The sequence below is a fragment of the Pongo pygmaeus genome, chromosome 20 (genome assembly GCF_028885625.2).
Source record: "Pongo pygmaeus isolate AG05252 chromosome 20, NHGRI_mPonPyg2-v2.0_pri, whole genome shotgun sequence".
Lineage (NCBI taxonomy): Eukaryota > Metazoa > Chordata > Mammalia > Primates > Hominidae > Pongo > Pongo pygmaeus.
The window spans coordinates 43621671-43643808 of record NC_072393.2 but is presented as its reverse complement, the minus strand read 5'-3'; the positions used below and the strand labels follow the sequence as shown (position 1 = coordinate 43643808).

The following is a 22138-nucleotide window of genomic DNA, read 5'->3' as shown; positions in this document are numbered from 1 at the left end:
TCCCAAAGTGCTGGGATTACAGGCGTGAGCCATTGCACCTGGCCTAAAGTTTACTTTTAAATTAAAAGATTTAAATTGGGGAAGATATTAAAAAAAAAAAATCCACTCCCTCCTCTCCACCTTCGTAAGCAGGCACACCCCATGGATCTTGGTCACGTGACTTGGCCAATGGCTTCCAAGTTAAAGGCTTGAAGTGTGTGTGTGTGTGTGTTGTGTGTGTGTGTGTTGGGGTAGGAGGATTGCCTCCTAAGCACCTGCCATCACTGTGGGATGAACAGACCCTAGGTAGTCTACTGGTCCCAGAAGATGAAGGACCTCTGGAGCAGACCTGGAACCAAGTCCAGCCAGACTCCAGCAGACCCGCAGATGTATGAGCCAGAAAGAAACGTTAATGTTTGTTACTGAGCTCTGGGGTGGTTTGTTATACGGCTTTATTGTAGGAATAGCTGACTGATGTAGAATGTTTACGAGTTTTAGTTCTTTTGAACACTTGTGTTACACAAGTATACCTTGTAAGTCATCTTAACAAAGGTTATTTTGAAAATTCATTGCATTCCTCTGGTAGATGCTGAGGTTTAAAGAAGAAAAAAAATTAATAAAGGAAGTTCATTGTAACAGGAAGTTAGAATGGAACTCTTCCTGTTTTGGTTTTGATGGAGACGCTATCAAAATCTGATAGCAACTCAGGAGAGCGTAAAGAGAAAATGAGGCTGGGTGTGGTGGCACAGGCCTGTAGTCCCAGCTACTCAGGAGGCTGAGGCAGGAGAATCACTTGAATCTAGGAGGCAGAGGTTGCAGTGAGCCAAGAATGCGCCACTGCACTCCAGGCTGAGCGACAGAGAGAGACCCTGTGTCAAAAAGAAAAAAAAGAGAAAATGATCTGAAAACTCTGTTCCCCCAAGCTCTTATACCACATTTCCCACTATTTAAACTATGGAGAGAGAAAAGGAGCTTGTGGAGAAAGCTGGTGGGTTAGCCCCATTCTCTCCCTATCCCACCCCCAACAGGAGGGACCCTCTCTCCCTATCCCACCCGCAACAGGAGGGACCCCCTAAGTAATGTTTTTTTTTTTTTTTTTTCCTGAGATGGAGTATATCACTCTGTAGCTCAGGCTGGAGTACAATGGCACAATCTCGGCTCACCGCAACCTCTGCCTCTCGGGGTCAAGCAATTCTCCTGCCTCATCCTCCCAAGTAGCTGGGATTACAGGCACCTGCTACCACGCCTGGCTAATTTTGTATTTTTAGTAGAGACAGGGTTTCACCATGTTGGTCAGGCTGGTCTTGAACTACTGACCTCAAATGATCTACCCGCCCTGGCCTCCCAAAGTGCTGAGATTACAGGCATGAACCACCGCGCCCAGCCCCTAGGTGATCCTTATAGCAGCGAGGGGACTGGGATCTGTCTCCTGTGCAGGAAGCCCCTGAAGAGCCCGGCGAGCAGCCAGCCAGCTCCAGCCACAGTCCACATGGCACTTCCCTGCCTCCCTTTTCCTCCCTACACTCCAACCCTGGATGGGTCAGAAACTGGCAGTGAGCAGGGATGGGAGGAGGAGAATTGCAAGGTGCAGAAGCAGGAGAGGTAACCAGGCTCTCCACCCATTGAGGCCTCTGGACAGAAGGAGCCCTGAGCTCGGACAGGGAGAAGATCTGTTGATGAGTCACATTTGGAGATTTGATGAACATCTTGGATGTGATGCTCTGATGACCAAATTAAATAGAGGCTCAGTGGCCTTTGGGCAGATTATTGCTAAAAGTGCACAAAAAGGCCAAGGCACCTGCCAGAATATTCACCCAGGGCAGGTGAGTTATGTTCTTCATGTTTCTTTTATTATTATTATTTTTTGAGATGGAGCCCCGCTCTGTCGCCCAGGCTGGAGTGCAGTGGCGTGATCTCAGCTCACTGCAGCCTCCACCTCCCGGGTTCAGTCAATTCTCCTGCCTCAGTCTCTGGGGTAACTAGGATTACAGGCGCGCACTGCCATGCCTGGCTAATTTTTGTATTTTTGGTAGAGATGGGGATGGGGTTTCACTATGTTGGCCAGGCTGGTCTCGAATTCCTGGCCTCAAGTGAGGTGCCTGCCTTGGCCTCCCAAAGTGCTGGCATTACAGGTGTGAGCCACTGCACTCAGCCTGTTCTTTATGTTTCTTTTTTTTTTTGAGACAGAGTCTTGCTGCTCTGTTGCCCTGGCTAGATTGCAGTGGTGTGATCTCGGCTCACTGCAACCTCTGCCTCCTGGGTTCAAGCATCTTGGGCTCAAGCGATTCTCCGGCCTCAGCCTCCTGAGTAGCTGGGATTACAGGCGTGCACCACCACGCCTGGATAATTTTTGTGTTTTTAGTAGAGACGGGGTTTCACCATGTTGGTCAGGCTGGTCTTGAACTCCTGACCTCATGATTCGCCCGCCTCGGACTTCCAAAGTGCTGGGATTACAGATGTGAGCCACCACGCCCGGTCTCTTTATGTTTCTTAATGGCACAGGGTGATGCAATAAGTTAACTATGCTTTCCTAAAAATGTATGGTATTTTCATCTTTGATTAAAACCCTTATTTGTCAGTACAGTGTCAAGACAGAATTCCTACTGTTTCTCTTCCATCTGTAGGATAATTTAAAAAAGTAGAGATTATGGATTAAAAACACTCCATGAAACTCCAACTGAAAGTCATGCTTGCCCAGGTTTTGTTGATTCCCTTCCCTTACCCCCAACTCTTGACAAGGGCGACGGTACGACAATCATCCATTTGTTTGACAAGCACTTCCTGGACTCCATGCTCTTAGGCATTGGGGATAATGTGGTCCCTGCCTTCCCAGAGCTTCTAGTCCAGGAGGAGGGCCATACCAAATCAACACACAGAGATAAACTCATAAAGACGAGGAAAGGGAACAGGGCATGTTATGACAGAACTAGAGAAAGACCTGATTTGGACAGGGAGAATCTGGGAGGGCCTCTCTGAGCAAGTGACGATGAAGCTGGGATCTAAGGGCTGAGTAGAACCAGAGGAAGAGCTGGGGTAGAGTGCTGCAGCCAGGGGGTGCAGCACAGGTAGCGGCCGACTAGGGAAGGCCAGGGTGGGCACGGCCCGGAAGGCAAGGAGCAGGAGGCCATGAGGTCACCAGGGGCAAGGCCACACGGGGCCCTGGTGGGTTAGCACTTCCTATCCTTACCATGGGAGCAGGCAACCATTTAACGATCTGATCTGGTGGTGAAACCATTCCCTGTCTGCCCCCTCTGATCCAGTCTGCCGTTCTCTGCCCTGCTCTGTGCTCAGGAAGGAAGATCTCTCCAGCTCTGTCACCTGGGTTTCTGTGCCCTGGGGCTTCCAGCTGAGTTTGGCCAATGGGAAGCACCGGCAGGGGATGGGAAGGCGGGAGGAGAGAGGCTGGAGTATTTATTTCTCTTCCCTTCCACTCTGAGGGGCTGTGATGAAAGTGTCAGTGGCTGCCATCTTTGGTCCCTTACAGCTACTGCTCCTGTTGGGCCGCCCCTCTCCCAGGGCCACAGCTTTCATCAGCTTTCAGAAATTTCTCCCATCTCCCTCTGAGCCCATCAAGGCTTGGGGGTGGATAAAGGTTCCTGCCCTGGCTAGTCCCTGGATGCAGCCTCTTCCCACATGGTTCCTGCAAGCTCCCCACACCTCTGTCAGTGGCATCAACTCCCTTTGGTTAAATCCTTGAGGGAGATCTGCTTCTCGCTGGGTTCCCAATGGAGGCAGGTGCTGGCAGAGGGACAACAGATTGGCAATCTGCGGAGACCACTGTGGCTGCCTCATGAAGAATGGACGGGAGGACAGGGCACGTACCAGTGTGGGAGCTACTGTGCGACCCCGGCCGATCAGGCCAGACCCCTCGCTCTCCATCTCTGGTGTTGACTGGCTAGTGATCCTTCACGCCCCAGGAGTGCCACGTGGCCGGATGCTGCCCTAGGCTTAGTGGATTCCCCAGCACAGGTGCTCAATGCTGACTGAAGTAATGGTTTAAACGTGGACAGATGAAACAGGTTTCTACCAACGTATGGTGGGCATAGTTTTAACAGAAAAAGGCATTTTCCAGTGCGGACATGCTTCAAAGAATGCCACACACACCAGGCAAATTTTCTTCTGTGGTAAATCTTGTGGGCATGGCCTTACTCCAGGCAGGGGGATGGATGAGATGACCTCCCCTGCCCCTCTCTCTACTGAATGGGGCAGTCAGATTGCACTTTACAGAGATGAAGAGCTTTGCAATTTCTTTCTTTTTTTTTTTTTTTTGAGACAGAGTTTCACTCTTGTTGCCCAGGCTGGAGTGCAATGGCATGATCTTGGCTCACCACAACCTCTACCTCCCGGGTTCAAGCGATTCTCCTGCCTCAGCCTCCTGAGTAGCTGGGATTACAGGCATGTGCCACCATGACCGGCTAATTTTATATATTTTTTAGTAGAGATGGGGCTTCTCCATGTTGGTCAGACTGGTCTCGAACTCCCAACCTCAGGTGATCCACCTAACTCAGCCTCCCAAAGTGCTGGGATTACAGGCATGAGCCACCGCGACCAGCCGAGTTTTGTAACTTCTTTATTCAGCATTTAGCTGCTTATAGTGACAGATTTTGGCTTTTCCTATATTCCTGATTCATGATTTCACGAATCATAAAATTGCAAACGGTTGAAGGTTTTTGAGCCATCAGAACAGCTGGTCCCTTACTTCCCAGCAGGAGGGACTGGGTTTTGAGAGTCCACAGGCTGCAGGGATGATGTGGGTGGCCATTCGGAAATTGCACACTTGAAACAGAAAGGATGACAACTCACGAAACAACCAGCAGACGAGGGGACCTGGTGGTCACCTGATCACCGGAGGGCAATAAGCGTTGCTAGAACACTCAGAATTATTTATTCAACAATTATTTTTTCAGTGCCTGCAACATTTGGGCCAGGCATCTTTCCAGCCAAGCAAAGGACCCACTATGTGCCAAGCTCTGTGCTGTGACAGATACAGGAAGCTAAACATGAAATGGGGTTACTGTCAAAGGAGGCAACAGCCACGTGATGTCTGTTTTTTGTTATTTTTTGGTTTTTTTTTTGAGAGAGTCTTGCTCTGTCACCCAGGCTGGAGTGCAGTGGGGCTCACTCTAGCCTTGACTTCCTGGGCTCAAGTGATCCTCCCACCTCAGCTGGGATTACGGGTGCGTGCCAGCATGACTGGCTAATTTGTAAATTGTTTTTATAGAGACAGGGTCTGCCTATGTTGTCCAGGCTGATCTTGAACTCCCAGGCTCAAGTGATCCTCCTGCCTCAGCCTCCCAAAGTGCTGAGATTATAGGTGTGAGCCACTATGTCCGGCCCATCATATCATTTTTATGGTGTGATGTGTGCTATGACAGAAACATATTGGGCAATGGCACATGGAGCAGGTGAGGAACCACTGGAGGGTGTCAGAGGCTCATCTGAGTTCAGTCTTTTTTTTTTTTTTTTTTTATTGAGATGGAGTCTCGCTCTGTAGCCCAGGCTGGAGTGCAGTGGTGCAATCTTGGCTCACTGCAACCTCTGCCTCCTGGGTTCAAGCGATTCTCTTGCCTCAACCTCCAGAGGAACAGCTGTAATTACAGGCACCTGCCACCACACCTGGCTAATTTTTGTATTTTTAGTAGAGATGGGGTTTCACCATGTTGGCCAGGCTGGTCTCCAACTCCTGACCTCAGGGGATCTGCCTACCTCAGCCTCCCAAAGTGCTGGGATTACAAGTGTGAGCCACTGCACCTCGCCATGAGTTCAGTCTTGAAAGACAATTAGAAATTCACTGAGTTGGGGGCCAGGAGTAGGGGGTTTCAGGAGATGGTAAGCTGGAGAGCTGTGTCCGGGCTCCCTCCACAGGGGAGAGGCAGGGTCAGGTCTGTCCAGAGAGCAGTTGCCTGTGGGGAAGGAGGGATGGGAAGGGAGGGGAATGGCTGAGGAGCAGCTTTGGTTGTATCTCTAACATTTTCTTTCTTTAAAAATGAAGGAAAGAGGGAGAGCTGAAGCAAACAAAGCAAAATGTTAACATCTGCTAAAGCTGGCGGTGGGCACATGGGTGTCTGTTAAATAATTTTCTGCATTTTTCAGAATGTTTAAAATATTGCATAATAAAAATATTTTAAATTAAATTATAAAAAACAAGAAAGGTTTGTGTGTGAGAGAGAAGAAATCACTCTGGAGACCATACAGAGGCGAGCCTGGAAGGGAGGGAGGTCAGCTGCGGGCTGATGTGATGACCCCAGTAGGAGAGGGGAGGTCAGAGTGGGGACGAAGAAGAGAAAGCAGCTCCCCCCACCAGCTCAACCCTCCACCTCTGATGCATCCTAAGAAGGCTGCCTCCTTTTCCAGTGTGTGCATGTGTGTATGTGTGCGTGTGCATGTATGTGTGCATATGTGTGTGCATATGTGCATGTGCTTGTGTGTGCCTGTGTGAGTGCAGGTGTGTGCATGTGTGTGTGTGTTTATGCATGCCCGTGTGAGTGCATGTATGTGTGTGCATGTGCATGTGTGCACAGATGCATGCATGTGTGTGCATACACGTGTGCATGCATGTGCCTGTGTGCAGGTGTGTGCCTGTGCATGTGTGTGCATGTGTATGTGTGTCCATGTGCACGTGTGCACAGATGCGTGCATGCATGTGTGCATGTGCCTGTGCACGCGTGCGTGTGCATGTGTGTAAATATCTCCCATCTCATCCAAGGGTCCTCAACCCCACAAAGGGCCTGAGGTGCAGGCACTCTGTTGCTGCTGCTACATATTCCAGGAACCAATGGGCAGGGGGAGAGGGGGCCTCAGGTCCGGGGACATGCCTGTAAGGAGGCCCTGCCACACAGTGCGCTGGCTCCCAGTAGCCAGCGGGCAACATGTGCAGCACAGCGGTGCTAGACAACCAGTGCTGCAGGCTGGGATGCCCCTCTCTTTCCTCACCCAGCCAAGGGAGGCAGCTGGTAGACCCGCGGTAATTTCGCGGTGACTACTAGTGCACATACACACGTCCTCTGCTCCAGCACCTCCATTTCTAGAATTTCTTCTACAGCTGTATGCTTGGACTCAGGCACAATCAGACTATAAATAAGACTGCTCATTGCAGGCATCACAACCGTAATACCCATCAGTAGAGGACAGGAGATGACCCCGCATCCGTACAATGGAATATGAAGCATCAGAAAGAACAAAAAGCACTTCATGTACAGGTACGAAAAGATCTCAGCTGTGTGCAGTGGCTCACACTTACAGTCCCAGCACTTTGGGAGACTGAGGCTGGAAGATCGCTTGAGGCCAAGAGTTCAAGATCAGCCTGGGTAAAATAGAGAGACCCCATCTCTACTAAAAAAAAATTTTTTTTCATTAGCCAGGCATGGGGGTGTGCACCTGCAGTTCCAGTTGCTCAGCAGGCTGAGGCAGGAGGATCATTTGAGCCTGGGGGGTCAAGGCTGCAGTGAGCTATGATTGCACCATTACATTCCAGCCTGGGTGACAGAGTGAGACCCTGTCTTAAAAAAAAAAACAACAAAAAACCCCAAAACAACAAAAACCTCCTCAATTCTACCTCCAAAGTGGGGCCCACCTCCACAGGTAGGCCCTGCTTCCCTCCGACTTTCCTCTGGGCCATCACTCGTGCCTCTTGGTCCTTGAGGCCCAGTGCCCCAGGCCTGGCTGGTGATTTTGGCTCTAGGACAGGCACACGACTCCAACTGGGCCAGTGAGCCCCAATTCTGGGGCTTCTGATGCAACTCTTGGGAAATAAAAGCTCTCATTTTGGGGGATTTGCAGCTGGTAGGATGTTCACCTCAGACCTGCTGGAAAGGTGACCAGCAGGAAAGGAGAGGGGGACAGATCCAGCCAGGCCTAAATGTGCCATTTTTGAGAGCCTATATGCACAATTGTCTTTTTGTCTTAAGCCACATTGAGATGGGTTTTCTGTCACTTGAAACAAAAGATTACAAGCAAATACAAATCCCTGATGGTTTCCTTAGCAAAAGTGGGGAGCCATGCCCCTTTCTGGCTAAAAACCACTCTCTGAGATGGTGTGGGGAGTGTCCGCTGAGCTCTTCTCCTGAAGCACAACATGTGAGGTGGGGGGGGCCCTGTACTGGGACCCACTTGGGCCAGCTGCCTGCCCCTCTCTCCGTACACTGCTGGGGGCCGGGTATGGGGGGCATACCTGTAGCAGACGTTATCAGTGCAGGGGTTGTGGACTCGGACAATGATGAAGACGTGCTGGAAGTGGGAGCGGATGTTCTTGGGGGTGAACGGTAGTGCGCCAGGCTCCTGGAAGATGATCGTCACGATGTCATTTCCTATGTGCCTCTTCCGCAGCAGCTGGGAAAGGGCAAGAGAGGGGGACAGGAACCTGTCACAGGTCGGCCTGAGGGGTCCTGCCCGGACCACTGCCACAGCTCCCCTCACCCACCGCCGTTCCCACTCCCTGCTCACACACAGCCCAAGGAACGCCCGAGTCAGGTGACAAACCTTCCTGTGGTTCCCTCTCATTCAGGATAAAGGACAAAGGCCTCGCCATGGCCAGAAACACTTCCTCGAGGCCTCTGCACCGCTGTTCCCTCTGCTAGGAACGTTCTTCCCGAGTCCCCACATGGCTTCCTTCCTCACCTCTTCTGGTCTTACATAAACGTCACCCTCCCAGGGAGGCCTTTGCTGACTATGTTATTCAAGATCCACCCCACCACAACACTCCCTGATCTTTGCTTTTCTGTCCCCATTACTTAACACTTATTGACACTCAGCAGAGATGGCTTTCCCCCTTCATTTTGTTTCTTGTCTCTTCCCACTGAAGTGGCAGCTCCATGAGAACAGGGATTTTGTTCACTGCCCACTGCTGTATCCTCAGTACCTAGCACAGTGCCTGGCATACAGGAGGTGCTCAATAAATAAGATCCAGAGAGCACAGGCTGGTGGTCTTCAACTTGCTCAAAGCCACACCCATGGACAATGGCAGAGTCAGATCCCAGGTCACTGGCAGGGCCAGTTATAGGCGCCACCCCTTCCCTGGACCCTGACTGAGGTCAGGATGGCTGCGACTTCTGAGTGCCCTATGGGACCCTCACCCTCTGATACGGTTTGGCTGTGTCCACATCCTACAATTCATCTTGAATTGCAGCTCCCATAATTCCCACGTCGTGGGAAGGACCTGGTGGGAGGTAACTGAATCATAGGGGTGGATCTTTTCCATGCTGTTCTGGTGATAGTAAATAAGTTTCACGAGATCTGATGGTTTTATAAAAGGGTAGTTCCCCTGCACAAGCTCTCTTGCCTGCCACCATGGAAGACGTGATTTTGGTTCTTCTTTGCCTTCTGCCATGACTGTGAGGCCTCCCCAGCCATGTGGAGCTGTGAGTCCATTAAACCTCTTTTTCTTTATAAACTACCCAGTCTTGGGTAAATCTTCATTAGCAGTGTGAAAATGGACTAATACACCTTCTCTCCCCTGCTGGTCAGTCTCCGAGGAAGACTCTGTTATCTTCACAGGTGACGCCATATTCACGGTGTTTGGCTTATTTGCTGAGATTATATCGTTCTTTTTCTTTTTTTCTTTCTTTTTTTTTTTTTTTGAGACGGAGTTTCACTCTTGTTGCCCAGGCTGGAGTGCAATGGTGCAATCTCGGCTCACTGCAACCTCCACCTCCACCTCCTGGGTTCAAGTAATTCTCCTGCCTCAGCCTCCTGAGTAGCTGGGATTACAGGCATGCACCACCACACCCAGTTAATTTTGTATTTTTAGTAGACACGGGGTTTCTTCATGTTGGTCAGGATGACCTCGAACTCCTGACCTCAGGTGATCTCTCTGCCTCAGCCTCCCAAAGTGCTGGGATTACAGGTGTGAGCCACCGTGCCCAGCCTATTATATTGTTCTTATTTACACAGTTCTAGCATTCATGTAGCTGTTAAGGAATCTGCCAATGCAGGAGATCCATGGACGGGAGTCCCACGGAGCTCTAAGTGACGTGGCTCACAGCGTGAACTCCAGACACGCTTTGCAGCTCAACTCCCACTGTTGAATGGTTAGTTCTTTATGTGTGTTTTAAGTGGCATTAAATCAAATTGCTAAAGTAGCTATCGACTGTGGCTGGTCCTGTAATAAACACTGTACAGCCTTATCTTCAACTCATCATCTCAATGAATCTCTTAACAACCCTGAGAGGCGTTAACTCATTTTGCCCCGTTTTACAGATGAGAAAACTTAGGCTCACAGAGGTTAAGTAATTTTCCCTAAGTTGTGTAGTGACGGAGGGAAAGAGCCTGGATTCTAACCCACTTCTTAACTCTATGACTCAAGCTTTTCCCCAGCATGCCTCCCACATACTCAGGAACAGGCACTGCTCCCTGAGCCCCTCCTGTGTGTCGGGCCCTGTCACGCTCCGGTTGCCACAGGAGTGTATGGACCTTTCTCAATGACCCTGATTCAGGGGCACTATGATTCTACCCATTTTACACAGCAGGGACTCAAGGCCCAGAGAGGTGAGATCACTTACCTGAGATCACACAGCTAGGAAGTAGCAAAGAAAGAACTCAAATTCAGGTCTAATTCTGAGATCAAAGCGCTTTTTTTTTTTTTCTTTTGAGACACAGTCTGGCTCTGTTGCCCAGGCTGGAGTGCAGCGGCATGATCTCGGCTCACTGCAACCACTGCCTCTTGGGTTCGAGCAATTCTCGTGCCTCAGCTTCCTGAGTAGCTGGGACTATAGGCACACGCCACCACACCTAGCTAATTTTTGTATTTTTAGTAAAGACGGGGTTTCACCATATTGGCCAGGCTGGTCTCAAACTCCCGACCTCAGGTGATCCGCCTGCCTCAGCCTCCCAAAGTGCTGGGATCACAGGCACAGGCCACCAAGTCTGGCCTAAGACCAAAGCTCTTAATAGCATGTTTTTAGATGAACCTTAGGAAATCAATATTTGAGCATTTTTGGCCTACAAAGTCACTTGTGCCAACTGGGAAAATACGTACACTTACTTCCTAAACTGTCAACACTCTGGAACTGGAAGAATTGCTTCCAGTTCCACTTCATTAGGAACTGGAAGAATTGCTCCGTGGGCCCAGCTTGCAAGGTGGGTCCAAGAGAGGAGCCGGGTCACAGCTGCAGCCTCTTGGCAATGGGTGTTTGGTGGTGCTGCCCACCCGGTATCCCTGCCTCCTCCTGGCAGCCACACCCACCCAGTTAGGGAAAGCACCTCCCCAACCTCCGTCCATGTTTCGAGTTAAGCTGGCACCACTCACCCTCTCTAGGGTTCGGCATGAGCCTCGGGCTTGGCCAGTCTGCCCTTTCCACCCCCACCCCAGGCCCCGAGACTGGCATGTGAATAGTCCAATGAGACTCAGCTCTGAAACACTTCTGGGACAACTGGAAAAAATAGCACTCTTTCTGCTGAGGTGGCTAAGCTGGTGGATGTGAGCCTAGGGCTGCTAGGAGGTATCTTTGCCTTGCACCTGTGAATAAAGCTGCTGTAAAGAAAAGTGGAGGTGAGAAATGGGGAAGGATTCCTAATATTGTTGGAGCCCCTGGATCCAACCAGACCTGAGGCCAGCCCTCTCTAGAATCTTAGAGTTATATAACCCAGTAAATCTCTTTTTCTAGTTAAGCCAGTTTGGTGTGAGTTTCTGTTACTTGCAGTCAAAATAATGTTGACTGATTGATTCACTCTTCTTCTTAAGACCAGTGATGACTCAAGAGGCCCTGGAGGGGCGTCGGGCTAGCTGGGGCCAGGCAGGGCGCCCAAGAAGCAGCAGGAAAGACTGGGGCCAAAGTGACATCTCGAACCACACCTGGGCTGGTCTCTAATCCCCAGGGAAAGTGACCATCGTAAAGATGGCCTCCAAAGCCAAGGGCCTCCATATGATCCACAGGATGGTATTGGGAGGGCCAATGCTGGTGGGTGGGCAGCCAACATCCAGCAGCCGTGCCTCTGCTGAAAATCACTGACCTGCTGCCTGTTGTTGGGGGTGTAAGGGAGCAGGGTGGAGACATGGAACATGATCTCGTAGTCCTGGTACGTCGTGTAGAGGGAATGGGTTCCCGTGGAGTCGGCTGAAACAGAAATGCCAGTTAGGACCACGTTTCCAAAACCTCTGGGTTTTTGCCATATCCCACGTACCATCTGTGCTGGTTTTTAAGTAGGTGCTTTCACTTCAATCCACTCTTAAAAATTAAATACATTGGCCAGGCCCGGTGGTTCACACCTGTAATCCCAGCATTTTGGGAGGCTGAGGCAGGTGGATCATCTGAGGTCAGAAGTTCGAGACCAGCCTGGCCAACATGGTGAAACTCCGTCTCTACTAAAAACACAAAAACTAGCCAGGCGTGGTGGCGGGTGCCTGTAGTCCCAGCTACTCAGGAGGCTGAGGCAGGAGAATCGCTTGAACCCGGGAGGCGGAGGTTGCAGCGAGCCGAGATCGCGCCACTGCACTCCAGCCTGGGAGACAGGGTGAGACTCTGTCTCAAAAAAAAAAAAAAAAAATTAAATACATTGAGATAAAAAGGAAACCTCATTGCTATGTACCCACCAGACTGGTAAAAATTAAAAAGTCTGACAGCAACAATGGCTGGTGAGGATGTGGAGCAAATGGAACCCTTGAGGTGGCTGCTTAGGTGTGTAACTTGGTACAAGCACTTTGGAAAACTTTTTAGCAATCTCTCTTATACCTGAAGATAGGCTTAACTGATAACCTAGCACTTCCTCTCCTTGGACCACAGCCCAGAGAAATCATGCACATGTGTCCTGGGATATGGGTACAAGAATCTTCAAGCGTCAGTCAAAAGAATGGGTGAACACACTGGTCAATTCACACTGTGGAAAAATATACAGCCAGGAAAAGGAATGAGTCGCGGCTGCAGCATGGGGAAATCCTCTAAATGTTGAGTGAAAGATGCTGACACAAAGCAGCACACACAGTTGTGATCCCATTCATGTGACATGCAAAAGCAGGTCAGATTATACTGGTCAGGGATGTGTACAAGTAGCAAAACTATGAAAAAAAGCAAAGAAATGGTTATCACTGAGAATCAGGATATGAGTTCTCTCTAATAGGAGGGAGGGTTATGGCCAGGAAGAGGCAAACCTGCTTATTGAGCCCATGTTTCAGAGGGGGAAACTGAGGCACAGAGAGGGAGTGCCTTCCCAAGGTCACGCAGCACTGAGCGGTAGAGTCTGGACCAGTACTCTGGCTGTTGGATTCCAGATCTGTTATTATTATTATTATTTTTTTGAGACGGAGTTTTGCTCTGTCACCTAGGCTGGAGAGCAATGGCACGATGTCGGCTCACTGCAACCTGTGCCTCCTGGGTTCAAGTAATTCTCCTGCTTCAGCCTCCAGAGTAGCTGGGATTACAGGTGCCTGCCACCATGCCTGGATAATTTTAGTATTTTTAGTAGAGACGGGGTTTCACCATGTTGCCCAGGCTGGTTGAACCCCTGACCTCAGGTGATCCACCTGCCTCAGCCTCCCAAAGTGCTGGGATTACAGGCATGAGCCACTGTGCCTGCCCTCCAGATCTGTTCTTAACAATATTCAATGCTGCCTCAATGTCCGGCGGGGACACTGAGGCCACAGCTGCCAGTGCCAGAGCCAGGTTGCTAGCCAGGTAACATCCAGGTATCTGCTCAAGCCAGGGCCATCCTTGCCTGTAATTTGGGGAAACTCCTTCCAGGAACACTATGCTTCCTGGGGTCTTCTAAGAGAACCCACTTCCTGGCCAGGCGTGGTGGCTCACAGTTTGGGAGGCCGAGGTGGGTGGATCACCTGAGGTCAGGAGTTCAAGACCAGCTTGGCCCACACGGTGAAACCCCGTCTCTACTAAAAATACAAAATTAGCTGGGTCTGGTGGCACGCACCTGTAATCCCAGCTATTCAGGAGGCTGAGGTGGGAGAGTCCCTTGAAACCAGGAGGTGAAGGTTGCAGTGAGCCAAGATCGTTCTAATGCACTCCAGCCTGGGTGACAGAGCGACACTGTCTCAAAAAAACAAAAAAACCACTACTAACACTCACACCTGCCGGCTTCCTCCATGCCAGGCAAGCCCAGGGAGGCCTGCTGCCTCCCTGCCCACCTAGAGGGACACCCACGCTGGCGGAGCTCTGGGAAGCACTCGGCACAGAGGGAGGGCTCAGGATGTTTGGGGCAAAGCTGACCCACGGAACCCTCACCATGCTTCTAAGGTAAGTGCAATTATTACCTTCACTCCACAGATGAGGAAACTGAGGTCGAGAGAGGCAAAGCCACCTGTCCAAGATCACGAAACTAGTAAATTGCATAACAACATGCTCGTTCCTCCTACAGCCTCCTTCAGCGGGGGAGGAGGGGAAGGTGATGATGGCCACAGACACCTGCCTAACACTTCACTTCTCTCTCTAAGATTTGTCTCCTGATCTGGGCTTCTGTTTTGTTTTCTAGAAGAGCAAACCGAGTCTTGGCGAGGTGTGGGGAAGAGCAACGTCTGACTGAGCCATCTCGGGGCCTTCTCACTCCCAGCTGATGAAAACCCACTCCCAAGGACAGTGGCAGTCCATTCCCCAGGGAGCTGTGACACCTGTAAACATCACCCATCCACCCACCCAGCTACTTCTCATGAAACATTTCAATACTATATATCATATACATATACATATATATATATTTTTTCCTTTCTTTCTTTTTTTTTTTTTTTTTTTGAGACAGAGTCTCGCTCTGTCGCCCAGGCTGGAGTGTGGTGGTGCGATCTTGGCTCACTGCAAGCTCTGCCTCTCGGGTTCACGCCATTCTCCTGCTTCAGCCTCCAGAGTAGCTGGGACTACAGGCGCTCGCCTATATTTTAGTAGAGATGGTGTTTCACCCTGTTAGCCAGGATGGTCTCAATCTCCTGACCTCATGATCTGCCCACCTTGGCCTCCCAAGTGCTGAGATTACAGGCGTGAATCACCGCGCCCGGCCCCCCTTTTTTTTTTTTGAGATGAAGTTTTACTCTTGTTGCCCAGGCTGGAGTACAGTGGTATGATCTCAGCTCACTGCAACCTCTGCCTCCCAGGCTCAAGCAATTCTCCTGCCTCAGCTTCCCAAGTAGCTGAGATTACAGGCATGTGCCACCACACCTAGCTACATTTTTGTATTTTCAGTAGAGACGGGGTTTCACCACGTTGGCCAGGCTGCTCTCGAACTCCCACCCTCAAGTGATTCACCTGCCTCAGCCTCCCAAAGTGTTGAGATTACAGGCGTGGGCCACTGCGCCCAGCCCCATATATCATATACATTTATGTACACATACACATGATAAGCACAGAGACTGCTGCAACAAATACGTCCTATGTGATACCACCTTAAGAAAAAGACCACCACCCACACTCTAATGTGAGCACCGTTTCCTAGACACACCCACTTCTCCCCAGACAGCCAATTACTATCCTGTGTATTGTCTCCAGTGTTCCCTTGCTTTTTTTTAATCTACTGATTGACTGAGACGCAGTCTTGCTCTGTTGCCCAGGCTGGAGTGCAATGGTGCGGTCTTGGCTCACTGCAACCTCTGCCTCCCGGGTTCAAGCGATTCGCCTCAGCCTCCCAAGTAGTTGGGATTATAGGTGTGAACCACCACGCCTAGCTAATTTTTTTGTATTTTTAGTAGAGATGGGGTTTCACCATTTTGGCCAGGCTGGTCTCGAACTCCTGACCTCAGGTGATCCACCAGCCTTGGCCTCCCAAAGTGCTGGGATTACAGGTGTGACCCACAGCACCTGGCCCATTTATTTTATTTTATTTTATTTATTTATTTTGAGATGGAGGGCCGTTCTGTCACCCAGGCTAGAGTGCAGCGGCGTGATCTCGGCTCACCGCAACCTCCATCTCCCGGGTTCAAGCGATTCTCCCGCCTTAGCCTCCTGAGCAGCTGGGACTACAGGCGCCTGCCACCACACCCGGCTAATTTTTGTGTTTTTTAGTAGAGACAGGGTTTCACCATATTGGCCAGGCCAGTCTCAAACTCCTGACCTCGTGATCTGCCCGCCTCAGCCTCCCAAAGTGTTGGGATTACAGGCATGAACCACCGTGCCTGGCCTATTTATTCTTGAGATGGGGTCTTGCTCTGTCATCCGGGCTGGAGTGTAGTGGCATGATCATAGCTTACTGCAGTCTCAAACTCCTAGGCTCAAGCAATCCTCCCGCCTCAGTCTCCCAAAGTGCTGGGATTACAGGCATGAGCCACCACGCTTGGCTCTGTTTTTCTTTAGAGTTCCACTGTGTAAGAGCATATCCACCAACAATATATTGCTGGGTTTTTGTTTCTGCTTTTTTTTTTGTTTGTTTTTTAGAGATAGGGTCTTGCTTTATTGCCCAGGCTGGTCTTGAACACCTGGCCTCAAGCAATCCTCCCGCCTTGGTCTCCCAAAGTGTTGGGATTACAGGTGTGAGTCATCCTGCTGGACCTTTTTGCCAGGTGTAGTGGCTCATGTGTGTAGTTCCAACACTTGGAAGGCCAAGGATCCCTGGAGGCCTTGTGTTTGAGACCAGTCTGGGTAACATAGCGAGAACTTGTCTCTGTAAAAAATAATAATTGGCCAGGTGTGGTGGCTCACGCCTGTAATCCCAGCACTTTGGGAGGCCGAGGTGGGCAGATCACGAGGTCAGCAGTTCAAGACCAACCTGGCCAATATGGTAAATCCCCATCTCTACTAAAAATACAAAAACTAGCAGGGAGTGATGGCTCATGCCTGTAATCCCAGCTACTCGGGAGGCTGAGGCAGGAGAATCCCTTGAACCTAGGAGGCGGAGGTTGCGGTGAGCTGAGACTGCACCACCACTGCACTCCAGCCTGGGCAATAGAGGGAGACTGTCTCAAAAAAAAAAAAAAAGAAAAGAAAAGAAAAGAAAAATATTGTTATGTAAAAGGCATCATTCAGGTCCCATTCTTCTGAGGCTTGCTGTCTTTGCACAGCACGAAGCATGTGGCTCTCTTCCACGCTGATGCCCGTGGTGCCGGTTCATCTCCTCTGGGTGAACACAGCGCAACTCTGCCAGTGTGCACTGGGTACACCGAGGTGCTGGTGGTTAGGGATATTCAGTCCTCTCCTGCCGTGCACTTGCACACTAGACAGAGTGCATACCTAGGAGTGCAGGAGCTGAGTCACAGAGCAGGGTCTCTTCCAACTGGACTTGAATGTGCTGTACTGTTTTCCAAAGTGGCTGCATATGGCCAGGCGTGGTGGCTCATGCCTGTAATCCCAACACTTTGAGAGGCTGAGGTGGGTGGATCACTTGAGGTCAGGAGTTCGAGACCAATCTGGCCAACATGGTGAAAGCCTGTCTCTACTAAAAATACAAAAATTAGCCAAGTGTGGTGGTGCACACCTGTAGTCACAGCTAGTTGGGAGGCTGAGGCAGGAGAATCTTGCTTGAACTTGGGAGGTGGAGTTTGCAGTGAGATGGAATCACGCCACTGAACTCCAGCCTGGGCCACAGAGTGAGACTCTGTCTCAAAAACAACAACAACAACAAGTACAACAACACGAAAAAATAAAGTGGCTGCACTTATTTGTGCTCCTACAAGTGAAGTCTGAGAGCTCCCGCTGCTCCACGTCCCCACCTTGGCATCCCCAGGCCTTTTAAGCTTTGCCCGTTGAGTAGGAGTGCAGTGGTGGCTCATTGTGATCTAACTGGCCCCCTACTTACTCTTGACATCCAGCTGGGCAGCGTACTTGGTGAAGCCCTTCAGGCAGACCTTCTCGCCGATGAGGGAAAGGAACTCCTCAAAGGCGGGGCCAGCCTCCTCATTGTTGTACATCTCCTCCTCAGAGCTCTGGCCAGCCTTGCAATAGAGGATGCCCACCTTGTGCTTCTGGCAGAGCTGCGGAGGCAAGAGTGGCTTTGTGGAGGCAGGCCAGGCAGAGATGGCAGAGGGAAGGGAGCAAGGGGTATGTCTGAGGCCTTCGGCCCTGGGAGCTGCTGGGACCACTCGGGAACCCAGAGCCACAGCCAGACAGTGGGGAAAACAGTGTTGGGGCATGGCGGCATGTCCCAGTTGTCCCTCCCCCTCCCTTCCACTCCAGAGAAGCACAACGAGGTGCCCAGGCCGCCTCTTCTCGCTATGGCGGGTGGAGGATGGCTGGTGATGCCACGCTTGCATGAAAGAGACTGTTGCCTTGGCCGGCTTCCCACAGTAGGTGGACTGGGATGGGCTGAGATTCTGCAAAAGCAAAATCTGGAGGGCTCAAGGCTTATAGTCAATACCTTCTTTAGGGAGTGGGCTCCCAATAACCATGTTTGCTTTAGGTATCCCGGATCCCCCTGGTCACTGGTGACTGGGCCACGGACAGCCACCTGACCTATGCATAGCCCAATCGATGGCTCTCCTGTGACCAGGGTCAGCTTGCTGGGGTCTGCATGTGGCTGTAATTCTAACAGACTGGGAGCTGTGGGAGAGGCGAGAGAAGCAGAGGGAGCCAGCATGCGGAGCGGGGAGGAAAGACACACTAACCCCCCACTACAGACACATATACGCATGCACACATGGGGACCTAGCAGCTATCTCACCCCCAGACGATCTCCCTCCTTTAGGAGACCCAGTTACATTCCTGCTCTTGGCACCACTAGAATTTGATTCCAATCCCTCCTTTTGCCGAAACCAGCTTAAGTGGGTTTCTGTTACTTGCAAAGAAAAAAGAAAGTGACCAAGATAGAAAAAGCTACCAGGAGTGGGGTTGCAAGGTACTGCTCCAGCAGCCCCCCCACCTCCAGCCCCTGACTCACCCCTTGCTCATCGAGCTTCAGCAGTTGCTCCGTCACCTTGGGGGTGCTGAGGGCCAGCCGCAGGCAGTGGATGTTGAGCTCGGGGATGACGTACTCCAGGGCATCCTTCAAGGGCAGGCCCCGCCCGGTCCCATGCTTGGTGGCTGTGGGCGTAGCATCTTCCAGGATGGAGCCCCGCAGGGTGATGAGCTACTCAAGGGAGAGAAGGGAAGGTTAGGGGGCTCTCGAGACCTAAAAAGGGATGAGAGCATATGAGAGGTATCTTGTTTTGAAAGAGACGTGTAATGATTGGAAGTTTGTGCTCTAAGGTCAGAAAGCCCTGAGTCTGAGCCAGAACTTGAATCTGCTGCCTCCTGGCTGTGTGGTCTTGACCAAGTGACTTCATATCTCTGAGCCTCAGCTTGCTCTTTTGTGAAATGGGTACAGGATGGTATCATAACCTTGAAGGGGTGTTGGGAGGATTAAATGAGACAATAATGTAAACTACCTTCATTTGTTCAACATATACTGGCTGAGTGCCTCCTCTGAGGCACTGAGTCCTATTCTAGGTGCAATGAACAAAGACCCTTGTCCTTGTGGAGTTGACACTGGAATGGGGGAGATGAATTATGTAAGGCAGTAGGGAGTATAATGAAGAAAACAGGTCCTACTAGGAGGTGGGCTCTTGTCATTATTACAGTAACACTGTATTATGTACACATTACTGTAAATGCTCAAGTAAAACACCTACCTGCCTTGAATACTGGCTTCATCTTGGATCTTGAACTGTGGCACTTGTTTCAGACCAGTTTCATTAAAAGAAAAAGGCCAGGCGTGGGTGGCTCACACCTGTAATCCCAGCACTTTGGGGAGGCCAAGGTGGGTGGATCACTTGAGGTCAGGAGTTCGAGACCACCCTGGCCAGCATGGTGAAACCCCATCTCTACTAAAAATATAAAAATTAGCCACGCATGGTGGCATGCACCTGTAATCCCAGCTACTTGGAAGGCTGAGGCAGAAGAATCACTTGAACCCAGGAGGCAGAGGTTGCAGTGAGCCAAGATCGCGCCACCACACTCCAGTCTGGGCGACAGAGCAAGACTCAGTCAGAGAAAAGAAAAGAAAAGAAGAAAAGAAAAGAGAAGAGAAGAGAAGAAAAGAAAAGAAAGGAGGGAGGGAATGAAAGAAGAGAAGAGAAGACAAGAGAAAAGGACAAGACAAGACAAGTCACCACCGGTGATTCTAATTTGGTTGGTCTGGGATGGGGCCAGACATGCATGTTTGTATACATGGCATATTTTTAATCCTTCTCAGGTGCTTCTGATGTGCAGTCAGGGATGAAAACCTTTAGTTAAAGCCAATCACAGCCATCTTATTCCCATTCCCCAGATGTTGCTTCCCAAGTTTTTCCTATAGACAATCATGTGACCAATTCCAGGCAATGAGATATGAGGAGAATTGTGCTTGGTGAGGACTTCTGGAGCAGATTTCCCTTTAACAAAAGGAAAGCCCCCTTTAGGAGGCTGAGGTGGGCGGACCACTTGAGGCCAGGAGTTTGAGACCAGCCTGGCCAACATGGCAAAACACTGTCTCCATTAAAAATACAAAAATTAGCTGGGCCTGGTAGTGCATGCCTGTAATCCCAGCTACTCAGGAGGCTGCAGCAGGAGAATTGCTTGAACCTGGGAGGCAGAGGTTGCAGTGAGCCAAGATTGTGCCATTGCACCCCAGCCTGGGTGACAGAGCAAGACTGTATCCAAAAAAAAAAAAAAAAAAAAAAAGAAAAGAAAAGCCCCTTTCCACCTGCCCATTTCTTTGTGTGATGGGCAGTGGAATGAGAATGAAATGTCTGGAGCTGTGGCAGCCAGATTGCAATCATGAGGAAAGAGACAACAAAAAGTCACAGAAGTTAATCCTTGCAGCTGCCTACGTCCAGACTTATTAGATGATTAAAATAACCTTCTTTTGTTTTAGCTATTGGTAGTCAGGTTTTCTACCGCTTTGCAGCCAAAGAAATATCTAACTTATATACCTTAATAACAAGTCACATTTATGAAGGTGCAGTTCACTGCACTGTGCTCCAGGTACTATAGTAATAACTGTATGTATAGGTCTGTTCAAGGGAGGTTTTATCTCTGATTTACAGAGAAGGAAATTGAAGTTCCAAGAGGTTACATGCCTTATCCAAGGTCACCACAGCCAACAAAATGGCAACCAAGATTCCAACCCAGTCCTGACTTCTCCAAAGCTCGTGGTTTGTTTTGAGATATATATATTTGATACGTGTATGGTGAGGTATAATCCAAATATATAAAGTATATAGGCCAGGCACAGTGGCTCGCACCTGTAATCCCAGCACTTTGAGAGGCGAGGCGGGCAGATCACCTGAGGTCAGGAGTTTGAGACCAGCCTGACCAACATGGGTGAAACCCCGTCTCTACTAAAAATACAAAACTTAGCCGGGCGTGGTGGCGCATGCCTGTAATCCCAGCTATTTGGGAGGCTGAGGCAGGAGAATCGCTTGAACCCAGGAGGCGGAGGTTGCAATGAGCTGAGATTATGCCATTGCACTCCAGCCTGGGCAACAAGAGTGAAACTCCGTCTAGAAAAAAAAGTACATAACACATAGATGTGAGGCCAAAGAAAGCATCATAAAGCAAATACCTGGGTAATCACTATCCAAATCAAGAAATATATTTCCAGCACCCACAGCCCATTTATACCCCTTTCTTTTTCCCCAAAATTAACTCTATCCTGACTTTCAACACCATCATTTATTTATTTCTGTCTATTTTTGAACTTCAGGCAGTCTGTATTTTTTTATTCCTTTTTTCTTTTGAAGACAGGGTCTAACTCTGTTGCCCAGGCTGGAATGGAGTGGCACAATCACAATTCACTGCAGCCTCGACCTCCTGGGCACAAGAGATCCCCTGTCTCAGCCTCCTGAGTAGCTGGGACAATAGGCATGTGCCACCATGCCTGCCTAATTTTGTATATTTTTTGTAGAGACAGAGTTCCACTATGTTGCCCAGGCTGGTCTGCAACTTCTAGGCTCAAGTGATCCTCCTGAAGTGCCAGGATTACAGGTGTGCGCCACTGCGCCCAGTCAGGCAGTTTGTATTCTTTTGTTATCTGGCTCCTTTCTCTGAATGCTACATATGTGAGATGCAGCTATGCTGTTGCGAGAGGCCGACGTTTTACTCCTTTTCACTGTTGATGAGCACCAGAACTGCTTCCAGTATTTGCCAACTGTGAATAGTGCTGTTAGGAACCCTCACAGAAGCACCTCAGTGCACATGAACACGTTTTCTTTTGGGTTTATACCTAGGATAGAAATTGCCAAATCACCAGGCATGCTAATCTTCAATTTTACTGAACTGCCAAATAGTTTTCCAAGTGGTTGTACCAATTTACACCCCACCAGCCCTGTCTGAGAGCCCCTGCTGCTCCA

At 50.0% G+C, this 22138-nt stretch overlaps 1 protein-coding gene across 7 annotated transcripts in view; it reads right to left on the bottom strand.

Moving 5' to 3' along the window:
• SIPA1L3 (signal induced proliferation associated 1 like 3) overlaps positions 1–22138 on the bottom strand; it is a 300743-nt gene that overhangs the window by 89100 nt on the left and 189505 nt on the right. For all 7 annotated transcript variants that reach the window (XM_054462531.2, XM_063657662.1, XM_054462535.2 and 4 more), the window contains 4 exons: positions 18709–18897; positions 17632–17806; positions 11926–12029; positions 8150–8307 (listed from right to left, as the gene is read on the bottom strand). In XM_054462531.2, coding sequence (XP_054318506.2) covers positions 8150–8307; positions 11926–12029; positions 17632–17806; positions 18709–18897 — 626 coding nt within the window. The remainder of the gene's footprint in view (positions 1–8149; positions 8308–11925; positions 12030–17631; positions 17807–18708; positions 18898–22138) is intronic.